Source organism: Acinonyx jubatus, chromosome E2 (genome assembly GCF_027475565.1).
Source record: "Acinonyx jubatus isolate Ajub_Pintada_27869175 chromosome E2, VMU_Ajub_asm_v1.0, whole genome shotgun sequence".
Taxonomy (NCBI): domain Eukaryota; kingdom Metazoa; phylum Chordata; class Mammalia; order Carnivora; family Felidae; genus Acinonyx; species Acinonyx jubatus.
Window position 1 is genome coordinate 23,608,448 of NC_069396.1, and position 13,209 is coordinate 23,621,656.

Genomic DNA, 13,209 nt, shown 5'->3' on the forward strand with positions numbered 1-13,209 from the left:
TAGAGAGAATAAAGATACTACTTATACTAGTAAGACTTCAACTAAATAGTAACAGGATATAAAGAATGATGTGTAAGACCTCTAAACAGAAAACTACAAAATTTTAGTGAGAGAAAGTAAAGAATTTGTGTCTACTAAAAAAGTGAAAAATCAAGCCACACAGTGTGAGAAGGTATTGTGATACACTGTCTAGCAAAGGACTCATAGTCATAACATATAATGTGCCTATTAATCAGGAAACCTAAATAACCCATTACAAAATCTTCATAAAAGAAGATATCCGGGTAGTCGGGTTAGCATGATAGATTCTTAGCATCAAATCATCAGGATATTGCAAATTAAGATCTAACTGAAATAAAATTACACACCTCTACATTGGCTAAAATTAAAAATTAGTAATGAATTGCTGACTTTGCCAAGTATCTTTCAACATTTGAAGAAGCCTGAACTTTTTACTCATTGCTGGTCAAAGGATAAAGTGGTACATCTCATTAGAAAAATATTTGAACGCACACTCGTACTGAAAGGATGCGTGTCCTATCACCTTTCACTCTATTCCTAAGTATGCCGTGAATTCATGTATTTGTGCACCAAAAGATATACAGAAATGATTTATAGTAGTACTTTCAAATAGCCTGAAACTGAAATATCCCACATTTTTACCAGAAAGAGAATAAATAAAATTGTGGTATATTTATACAATGAAATCATTTTCCATGTAATAGGAAAAATAAACTACAGCTACATGCAACTACGGAAGCTAAAGAAGCCTATTATACAATACATTAATTTAATTTTTATAAAGTTGTGAAGAAGGCAAACTAATGTAGTATTAAGTTACAGAAGACGTTACCCAAGGATCATAATGACTGACATGGGGCACCTGAGAGGCTTTGGGGGAGCTGGTTATACTGGATGTCTTGGTCTGGATGGTGGTTATATGGGTTTGTTAATTTTATAAAATTCTACTGGAATAAAACCTTAAGAGTTATATGCTTTATTGTTTGCATAGCTGACTTCCAACTACCAAAGTTGTCCCTACACAAAAAATTTAATGGAGCCATCCCAGGAACTTTGAAAAAAAATATATTACTATTAGGTTTCTATATATAAATTCACTAATAGAAAATTTCATGATAATGGAAACGTCAAACCCTTTTTTTTTTTTTAATATATTGTTGATTGGCTTATTATGGTCTTGTATTCTGTGGGGAGTGATTCATACTGAAATTGATATGATGTTTTAAGATTATGTTTTATAAGTACTATATTTTAAAAAGCCTGTGGGGAATAATTAGTTTTGTTCCTATTTGTTTCTTTACTTGTTGGTCAGACTACCCTGCATTCACATTTTAGCTTTACCACTTCCTGGCTTTGAGTAAATATGAACGAGATGACTAAAGTCCATATAATATACCCTTTTTTAAGACTCCTTGGATGTTCAAGAATTGATACTTCTCTACATACTATATTTCACTCATATAGGTGGATTTCAGACCTTACATACCCAGAGACTAGATTCATATTTGAGACATAATATTCTTCACAGTAACCCAACAAACACCAAATATATGGTATATACCAGATCATGCAATAAATGCTGGGCAGTTTACAGTATTAGTTTTCTTCTCTAATAAAGTGTGTTGTCTTGTGTGCATGCATGTATGAACGCATGTCTATGTATTAAGGCATAACTGTTATTGGAAGTTGGTACTGAATGTTCATTTAAACTGAATATTGGAACATCTATGTATCAGTCCCTGTGAATGTGTGTCTCCTTAATTAAGATTTGAATATATAAGGATTTAAACTCAACTGCATTGTAAAAGTAACTTCAAGATGTATTTAGGACTGTACAAAGAGAAAGTCATTATTTGAGTCATAAATTGAGCAAAAGCGATACACAAATCTAAAACAAAACAAACAGAAAACCACATATGCATGTACACATGTGTACAACAACAAAACGAAAAGAATGTAGACAACAGAAGAAAACAAATTTGTAAGCCTGCACAATTAAAAGTAGGTAATAGTTACAATCAGATACCACCTCACATTGGTTAGAGTGGCTAAAATTACCAGCTCAGGAAACAACAGATGCTGGCGAGGATATGGAGAAATGGGAACCCTCTTACACTGTTGCTGGGAATGCAAACTGGTGCAGCTGCTCTGGAAAACAGTGTGGAGGTTCCTCAAAAAACTAAAGATAGAACTACCCTACAACCCAGCGATAGCACTACTAGGAATTTATCCAAAGGTTATAGGAGGGCTGATGCATAGGGACACATAGACTCCAATGTTTATAGCAGCACTTCCAACAACAGCCAAATTATGGAAAGAGCCTAAATGCCCATCAACTGATGAATGGATAAAGAAGATGTGATTTATATATACAATGGATTACTACTTGGCAATGAGAAGGAATGAAATCATGCTATTTGCAGCAACGTGGATGAAACTGCAAGTTATTATGCCTTGTGATATCAATCAGTCAGAAAAGGACAGATATGTTGTTACTCATGTGGATTTGAGAAACTTAACAGAAGACCATGGGGGAAGGGAAGGGAGAAAAATAGTTACAAACGGAGAGGGAGGGAGGCAAACCATGAGACTCTTAAACACAGAGAACAATCTGAGGGGTGAAGGTGGGTGTGGGGATGGGGAGAGGGGAAAATGGGTGATGGGCATTGAGGAGGGCACTTGGGATGAGCCCTGGGTGTTGTATGTAAGCAATGAACCACAGGAATCTACCCCCAAAAACCAAAAGCACACTTTACACACTGTGTGTTAGCCAATTTGACAATAAATTGTATTAAAAAAATAAATAAAAAACAAAAAAAGTAGGTAATAATTTATAGCAGATATTGAGAAAAATGGACAATAGCTCATTCTCATTAGTATTTACTTTTCATTTATAAATGGACATAGATGTCTTCACTTAGAATGTGACTATCAAAGTTTTACACTTAATAAAAATATAGAATGCAAGAGCTTCAAAAGTTAGTTCTCACCTCAACGGTTTGAAAACTTTTTCCTAGGAGATCATAATTTTACAAGCATAAATTACTTAGTTTTAAGGACCTCAACCCTTGATCGGAGTAAACAGATAATGAAGGTTAATGCAGATAGACAGGAAAAGGGTGGAGTGGAGGACCTGCCACGTGTTTAGGCAGGACTCTGTAATTTCTAGGTTCACGTAAGATGCATCTAATAAATAAGAGGGCTACACATTTTCTGCCCCTTTGGAGAGTGTCTGAAAATGGTGTAGCCAGGTAGCCTGCTTTCTAGCAGGTGGAAAAACAGACAGGGTCAGTGATGAGTTGAGCCAAAGTCACCCTTTGGAGTTATTTTCTCCAGAGAGTTTAAGCCATTTCAAAATGTCTAAGTCCACAACTCCCTCAGCAGAGAGCATTTCTCTCCCTTTACCGTGAGCACTCCTATTTAGGTAATAGAAAAGTAGAACTTACAAACTTTGTTTATTTGATACTAAAGCCTCCATCTGATTTAAGTTCTAATTGAATTCTAAACTGTTCTGTAAATATGCCAGATTTTTAAGGAGTAAAACAGAGCGTCTCCTCTTTATAGTCTGCCTTGCTGAAATTTCCACAATCATACAATAAAAAATTATGAAAGTTCTGGTGGTCAGCTCCTCCCTCGATACATTCTAGAAGGCAGAAATTTCTTGGTGTGTATTGGAGGGGGTCAAAAGACTGAACCAACAATCAGTGCTGTTGCCCTGATAGTGAAAGGGTAACACATAAAAATGATATCGTCAAGAAAATCACCTAACAGAAATATCCCCAGTAGCATTTCTCCCATGCTGGTATCCACTGGTTTATTATATCCTAAGTTGCTCCTATTTAATAACCTATTGATTGGTAGACCATCCACTAGCAATTTAGAAATTATGTCACCAATGGGCATAATAGACCTCAAAAAGTTTTATGTTTAGTCACTAGGCAGCCTAAGTCTGCTCCTGAAATTATTTACCAAGACTTCCTTAAACCTTCTTATCAGTTTTGTTTTACATTTCCCAACTTGCTATATTTTTCTATCACATATTCAGTTCACATCTTCCTATTTTATAAACTTCCACTGTTCCTCTCATCCCTATTCAATTATAAATTCTCTTACTTTGCATTCCCCTGTTGACTGTAATTTACTGCTCATGGCTTCCACCCTTCTACTTGTAGAAGGCTCAAGAATTATTTATTGAGACCCACCAGTATATCTAAATTTGTCAAATCATTTTTTTTCTCTCTTATAGTCTGAAAAGGAGAGGCTGTTTATTTCAATCGATGTCTGCAAAAACAGCTCATGGAAACTAGTTAGAAGCAAATTCCCAAGTAACTTAGACTTGGCAGGATTCCATTACCTCTGATTATAAAAGGGCAAAATTAATGGGCAATTCATGAGGCTCAGTGACAGAGAGGTGACAGGAAGTCACTACGATTCAAATGGTAGAAGTCAAGGAGTTGTTTACACTAGGTGCCATTTCACTTTTTTCTTTGATGGTACGTGAAAACAGTCTGACTTTTGTGGCCAATTCAAACAGGCTTTTCCTTCCAGACCACTTTGTCACATCTCTTGTGTTTAGAAAATTAATCTTTAATGAATGCTAATCAAGTTTCTAATTATAATATCTTTATATTTAATGTTTGTGTATCAGATGAAAGGCAAACATTTTGGGGCCAGTCACAAAGGACATGAATTATTTCCTCAGAAGCTTATCTAATTAATTTTATTGCTCTATAGTATCTTTAAAATTTGAATTGCCATCATTTCATTAATTTAGATAAAAGTGAATCTTCAGCATTTAAATATGACACTTGCAATAATTTCAATCATGCATGTTCATCTAATGTAGATAGTGGTAACACATTTTGGGAATATTTTGGGGGCATGAGGCACTAGTTTTCTTATTTTATTGTGTTTCTTCCTATTTTAACAGTTTCAAGAAATAATCAGTAAATTTCTGGGACAGCCATATACTTAGAAAAACAAAAACCAATGCTAACTTTGCTTGCCTCTCTGCTTTATGGTAACATTTTAAAATTGTAAATTTCATCAAGATATAGTTCAACGGCTTCACACTAATCACATGATACAGCTCATACTCATCAACATATACCAGAAGACTTCCTGATATGGCCTGAATTTTGTGTCCTGGCATCACCACCAGCTACTTCTCTGGATGCACTCAAAATTTGGGCTACTGATGTACTGGTGATGGCATGGTCTCTAGGCTTCTGGGCCTTTTCAAATGTGGCTGATTCTATCTAAAATATCTGTACATCTTTGTTTACCTAGGGTACATCTACTCATTTAAAGCTAATTCTAAGTTTATTTCCTTGTTTAGATCGTTCCTATGACTATAGCACAAGGTCTCTGCCTCCTGTGTTCTTGTGCAACATTTTGTAAAGGAATATTTTGTAGAATAGATGAAGGTATAAAACCATTATAATGTATCTCCTAGATTACTGTGGTCTCCTTGATTGTAAGAGCTTTGTCTTAGTAACTGGCAAAAGAGAGAACACTATTTATTGGATAGCTAAAGAGAAGAAAATGAAAGAATAAATGAATGACTGACAAAAGGGTGTTATCGAAAATCTCAGGAGGGAGTTAATGAGCTTTTTAAGCCTCCTCAAGCTTCTATGTTATGTTGAAGAATGAATTCAAAGAAGCAGCTAAAAACAACTGAATTATTTTCATTTATGTTTGCTTTCTAGGACAGGAGTAGGTTTGTGATAGTATCATCCTATTTAGTCACAAATATCCTAACTTTTGAGAAAATGGAATATAGGGGCTTATATGGTGGTCCACAAAAAGATATATCTAGGTCCTAACCCCAGGAACCTATGAATGTGCTATTTGGAAAAAGGGGATTTGGAGATGTGATGAAGTTATAGATTTTAAGATGAGATCATCCTTAATTAGCTGGGTAGGCCCTAGATATAGTAACAAGTGTTCTTATTAGAGACAGAAAAGTAGAAAACATGGCATGATAAAAAATAGCCCTGTGAACATCGAGGCAGACATTGGAGTTCAACTACAGGCGAAGAATGCCATGGCTGATCTGTCTCCAGCAAGTAGCAACAACTTCCAGTATCTTGAGATAATCATTGGGCTTGATCTTTTCCACATTCCTTTACAAATGACATCCATTCTTTCTAAAAGATTCAGAGCCCTCTGCTTTATGTTTCATCTTCCTGCCCATCCCAAGACAAAATGATTCAGCCATGGCTTTCCAAGTGACACTCTGCTTTAGGAGTGGAGTACCCTGTGTGGGTGGAGTATGGTAGAGAAGAGTAATAGCCTTCAGTCTTCTTGGTTCATTTCTCTCAGCATGAAATTTCCCCTCATGAGACTTGGCAAGGAAGATCAGGGCCCAGGATTCTCAATGACATTGTTTCAAATGTGTAAGTGTGTCCCATGAGTAGGGACTTGGTGGAAAAAGGCAGCCCCCAACCAGCAACTGCCCCAAACTTAGAGTAAGCAACAGGTATGTGAACAGGATAAGAAACGCTCATGTCCTGGGTATATATCCCTTGACTAGTAGCTTGGGGGAGAAGGACCCCTGTGTTCTTGTTTGTGTTTGTCCAGAGTAGATTTTTCATCTTCCTGAGCTACAAGGGTAAGAGGAGTAAGCAGGTATTGGTTCAAATGCCACAGGATTCTCTTACCAACATTTTGGTTTTCTTGAGTAAGTATTTTTACTTGTTGTATGCACTTAGGATGGTTAAGCATCCAACTTGATTTCAGGTCAGGACATGATCCCAGGATCATGGGATCAAGCCAAACATTGGGTTTTGCACTGAGCCTGCAGCTTGGTTAAGATTCTCTCTCTTTAAATTAAAAAAAAAATAAATATATGGGGGCACCCAGGTGGGTACCATTCATGGGTTCAAGCTTTGAGTCAGTCTCTGTGGTGAAAACTCAAAGCCTGGAGCCTACTTCAGATCCTGTGTCTCCCTCTCTTTCTGCCCTCCCCCACTCATACTCTGTCTTTCTCTCAAAAATAAATTAAGAAAAAATTTTAAATTAAATGTATGTTTTATTTTTTTTAACAGTTTTTATGGGAAATGGGATAGTGGTATTCCTCATGTTGGCATGCCACAATTAAAACAGTAAAAAACAAAAAACAAACAACCTGAATTGTGTGTTTAAAAGACTTTTGGGAAGAGATGTAGTTTGGTGTGAATCTTAAAGGATAACAAGGAATTCCACAGTTATAAAGAGAAGAAATTATATTATCTTGTTAGTGCTTACATAATATATAATGGACAGTTAACCCTAAGTCTACAGAAATTCTAACCATCCAGTAGCATATCATTTTTCAGTGCCGGGGGGGTACAGTTTAGATTTTATTTTTTTTTTAATTTTTTTTAACGTTTATTTATTTTTGAGACAGAGAGAGACAGAGCATGAACAGGGGAGGGGCAGAGAGAGAGGGAGACACAGAATCGGAAGCAGGCTCCAGGCTCTGAGCTGTCAGCACGGGGCCCGAACTCACGGACCGTGAGATCATGACCTGAGCTGAAGTCGGACGCCCAACCGACCGAGCCACCCAGGCGCCCCTAGATTTTATTTCCTTTAATAAGGTGTACTGTAAACTACAAAGTCAAAAGCAAACACCTAAAAATATATTGAATTCAACTACATAATAAAACGTGAATTTAGTGAATTTGGGAGAAGAGAACATCAGCTTTAGCATAATTATCCTTTGCCAAAATTCTGAAAGGAAAAAATCTGTGTATGCATGTTTGCCTGTTAGGTGTGTGTGTGCAGTCTAAGAGAGAAAACAGTATCGGTTGGTAGACTTGACCAATCAGCCATTGCCCATGAACCTGACTCAAGGTTAGCATTTCCTCACTTTCCAAGAAGCAAAATCATACTAAAAGGAATCAGATAGTTTTTCCTTATACTTAAGTTTCCAAAGACTGTGCACTTATATTTCACAGTCTAATCTGCATGTGCTATTTATTAAACATATTTTGATCACTCGTTGTTAGGTCAAGAGAGGTAGATGACAAAAATGTAATAGAAGTCTCTTGTCATCATTTATATACACAAGAGTTGGTCTCTGATGGGGAACAGAGAAAATTAATGTTATATAAGTAAATAACTGATCAACAGTTCATAAAGTTGGGATCCAGAGAATTACGAGATAAAATTAATCAGTTTAAGGGGTTCAACTTGGGTGCAATAGTACCTTGAACAAAAATACGGAATTTAAACTGTTGCGACTCTCAGGGAGGTTTGAAAATTATTACACAATTCTGAGAATGTTCAGGATAGATCCCTTTTGGTATGTGATATTTGTACTCAAACTTCAAATAGTGGTCACTCATGAGATAAAGATTTAGAATAAGCCTGTAAGTATTCTTGAAGAAATGGCAGTGATTAGTTACCTTAATATACTTTGTTTCTGAAGTTCATCAGTACTATACTATGCAAAGGTTTCATGTTTGGGAGACCACAACTACATCTTCGAGTTAAGTTTTAACTGAATAATCTTGGTAAAAGCTTATTATCCTTTGAAAGGCAGTCTCCCATCAAAGTATGGGAATATCATTGAATTTAATGTAACTCCTACTTAGATTCAATACAGTTATAATTTACTTAGGACTGAAGAGATCTAATTATGTGAAGTATCTCTTATTGCATATACTAAACAGTATGCATGGTACTGATCATGCTGACAATTACAAAGGGCAAAGGCTAAAATGCCCTTGACTACGTGCCTAATAGTATCTGAGCACTTCCTGTTTTCTCTTATTTATAACAATTATGAAAATAAAGCGTTCAGTTTTTCAGTTTCGATTTTCTCAGGAATAAAAGAAAGTTAAGTAATTTTTTCAGGATCACGTAGGTGGTACAGGGCAAAGCTGGGGCCCCACACATTGTTGTGTAGTACAAACACTATATGCCCTTTTCTCTCTAGCAGCTGCTATCCAGCTCACCGTCCAGCTAGAAGAGAGGTGGTGTATTTCAAATACCTTACACCTTATTTATTCACCTTACATAAGTAGACAAAACATAAAATGTAAGTTCCTTGCCTTAGGGTCATGTAATGCTTTTAAAAAAAACTTCTCTTTCCATTGAAACTAGAGAGATCCACAGTTCCTCTCTCAATGAACCAATTCATTCATTAGACCTAAAATAGGAAAAGAAAAGGGATTCATCAGGTGAGACATTTAAGGCCATTGGCTTGATTTTGGGGAATGAGGTTATGTTCCATGACTGAGGCGGTGGGAATTCCACAGGATAATATTCATCCATCCACAGTTAATCAAATTAGAATATTGGAGAGTAGCCATCCTAGTTAACTAAATTCAAATCTTGTAACACTGCCAGTGGGTTTAACCAACTATAAATTTGTAACATGACTATGATTATTGGTTGTGTGCTTTACAAGTATTTTCATAATAGAAGTATTTTCGTATTTCACACACAAAAAAGAGTGAAGGTTTTAGAGATCTGAATTTAATCATTTATCACCAAGAAGACTTTGAAGTATCAAATCCAAGTCTGTTTCTTCATATTCAAAAGCCTTCCATGTCCCCCCTCTTGCCTTACATATAAATAGTGCCATAGAAACACAAATAATTGGCCATCACCAATGCATTCTGTATAATTTACAAGAGATCAAAATATTATTACATGGTACAAACTGTATGGCATTTATTACAAGTGAAAAATCATCACGTGGCCGAAGTCAGCAATGTATTAGACCAGATTTCTGTGCATGTGTGTGTGCGTATGTAACTTTTTAAATTTAAGGACTGAGGATTAAGGATTATGTATTAAATTCTCTGCTGTTGGAATTGACCTGAAAAGATTACAAGATTATTATCTGTTTACACTGATGAAAATCTTGATGAAAATGACAATATTAAAATGACTTAGCCTTAGCTTATCCAAAAAGATCCCAAGGTCAGTTTTTAATAAAAAAAAATTCATAAAATGTAGGCTTCCCCATCTTTAACGTTATCTTGTTTATCATTGTTAAAGACATTCTCTTAACAATTGACTTGGTTCTGGCCTTTTCCTGGGTTTTTGATGTTTACCGTTAGTATATAGCCAGTCAAATATGGTAATAGCACAAAAATGTCTTGTGTTCTACCCAAGAGAAACAAAGAGATAAATCTTTGTTCCACACAGCACTTTTTTCTTTTGTATAATGGATTTTATCATTAACATAAAGCTTTCTTCATCAAGGAAACCTCTTTTAAGTTTTTCAGACATGGTCATTGTAAAGCTAAGCTCCAGCAAATGGTGTTTGAAATAATAATTTCTCCTTTTTTTAAGCAGTCAAGCACGTGCTATTTTCCTTATTGAATGGTCAGATTCCATAATCACTATGTTGAAAACACCCTAATTAAGGGAAGTAGAAACAGACACACATGCTTTCAAGAAGAAAGTTGAGTTGCACGGTAAAAATGAAATACCCTCAATGCTGATGTTATTTTTTCCTTCCCATAGGGAACCACAGTCAGATATCACGAGTGCCTGTTGCTATTAAAGTGCTGGATGTCAATGACAACGCCCCTGAATTCGCATCCGAATATGAGGCATTTTTATGTGAAAATGGAAAACCCGGCCAAGTAAATATCTCCATGTTGTTAATGCTGAATATGTTTGTATACAACTGTCTCATATTTAATTAACCTGCATTCTAGTGAGCATCTCATCATTTATGGTTTGCAAAGTCACAGGCAGGAAACACCCCAATGGGAACACAAAAGGAGCATTTTTCTTTCTCAGATGTTTGTTAAATCTCCCTACTTATGACCACATTGGCTCCTGAAGTCGAACAACCTACTGGGCCATGAACCCAGAGCCAAACAACCATCTTTAAATATCTCAGGCTAAGATCTTAGAGAGGTGGGGACAGAATTTTAACCTTCCAATGACAGGAAGCAGGAGAAAAAGTTCATGGGGAGGGCCTTTCAGTTTCATATCAATCATAGGAATACCACTTAAGGGTGAAACCCAGCAAGACCAGTTGTAGAAAGCTAATTTTGATATCTATAAATAGTGTAGATTTATTTAGATCAACATAGGATGAACAATATGTTTTAGACATGCAAGGAAAGCAACTGAATATTTTGTGTATTAATCAAAACTTTTTTTTTAAACCTGTCTTCTGTAGCAGAGATAGGGACAATGGAGACAGACAAAAACACAGAGAGGAAGGAAAAAAAAAAAGGGAAGGAAGGAGGGAGGGAGGGAGGGAAGGAGGGAGGAAGAGCGAACAACACAAAGAGAAACAAAACCTGCTCTACTCTGAATGTCAAAATGGAAATAGTCTATGTAAAGTTCTAAAAAACACAAATGTAATAGATTTATTTTAACAAGGTGCCAAAGTACTGTATGTTTAAGAAATTTATCGTTTTTCAACTTCCTAATTTATTTCTGGATGGTGACATTTTAATTTAAATAAACAGCAGCTGACAGCATGACACTGGAGTTGTTAATCCAACTATTCTTGTGCCTCATGTGGGTGTTAGGAATTAAACTTACTATTTGCCGAGTAGCTTACCTGACAAGAGTTAGATATTTTTTTCCACCTAAAGAAAGGACTAACACTGTAGCCCTATACTTTTATTTCATTATTTCACAATGCTCCTGTACAACAGGGGACATTTTTCCCTCGACTACTCTCATGTATCTGAAGGATTAGCCTCATTTCCATCTCCCAAAAAGAGACACAAATACATGCGTGCACACACACACCAAGTACAGCTAAAATTCTAGCAATAAAAGTGATTAATTTCAAACATCTACGTGTCATAAATATGGTTATCAAAATATTCATTTTTAGCAGCAATACACTTTTTAAAAAATATTCTAACATTAACTTAAATGTTTCCTAATTTCATCATGTGGAATTGCCCTTTAGCCTATCTTTTGAACATTTTCATCTGTTATCATTTGAGGGTGGAATGTGTGTGTGTGTGTGTGTGTGTGTGTGTGTCTGTGTATGCACAGACACACACACACACACATATATATATACACACATATATATAGTAGTAAATATCATTTAGCTAAGTTAGGATTGAGTTGGCAAAGAAAGTTTGATCAAAATTTATGCAGGTTAGTTTCAAGGATATGGTTGTGTGGGCCAGATCCTTGCTGGGGTAATATAGCCAATCACAGACTTCTACACCAGACATTGTTGATCACACAGAATGTATCTAATGCTTTAGAATTTAAATAAAACCCCATTTTCATGCAAAACTCACCACACAAGTTCAGAGAGTCAATGGCATTGAGATTTCAAAAATTCCACATTGGCTTCACTTGTGATACTGACCTTTGGACCTCTAGGAATCTGGAGATTTATCCTATGGATTTTGACTATTTCTAAGGTTTTAATGATTCCTCAGCAGTTTTTATCCTCAGGAAAAACAAATGCATTGTTTCATCATCTTTCCTATGCAAGATCAAAATAAAAAAAAGTTGATTCTTTGTTTTATGATTTTTGCATATCAAAATGAATGACTCATTCTGTGAAGAAATGCTTATGTTGTGTATCTGTCCACTGCCACTAAATTATCAAGTGAATGTGTTTAGGTACGTTCATTAGAGTTCATATTAACATGAAGAAATCAGATTTTTGACTGTTCACCTAAGTTTTGGACATAGGACTGGTTGATACACATCAAGTTGTTCAAACAACTCCTGAATTCCTTGAATCCTCTGTGCTAGTCACAACTCATGTAATTCATTACATCATTAGTAGGCCACTTTAATGGCTCAAGTATATTGTTTTTATACTTAACATTTTCCAAAATTAATTGTTATCAACATAAATTTGTTATGAACATAAACACTAGTGTGTTTATGTAACTTCAACATACACATTTTCAGTCATTTCTCATAATGCCACACAACCTCTGACTTTGAAATCAGAATATTCGTTATGAGGTGATAACACACTCATGAAAAACAAATGCCAATAGCTGAATGAGCACTAAATTCATAGTTCTATCAATATTTTCAACCATTAATGTCTGCTTTACAACAGCCTCAGAAAAAGCAATGTGGAGGACTCTGAAATGTCTGGTTTGTCCGGAAGGTATGGACTTAAGGCTAAAATCAAAGAGGATCTACTTCCTGGGAAATGAGGCAGCTGGCGATCATTGGGAATAATTAAGAGCAAGCCACTGCAACACTCAGTCTGTAAAAACCTCCTGGACT

General features: G+C 35.8%; 1 protein-coding gene across 4 annotated transcripts in view; it reads left to right on the top strand.

Annotated features, from left to right (window-relative positions):
- Positions 1–13,209, top strand: part of CDH8 (cadherin 8) — a 363,670-nt gene that overhangs the window by 283,977 nt on the left and 66,484 nt on the right. For all 4 annotated transcript variants that reach the window (XM_053211373.1, XM_053211374.1, XM_053211375.1 and 1 more), the window contains one exon: positions 10,486–10,607. In XM_053211373.1, coding sequence (XP_053067348.1) covers positions 10,486–10,607 — 122 coding nt within the window. The remainder of the gene's footprint in view (positions 1–10,485; positions 10,608–13,209) is intronic.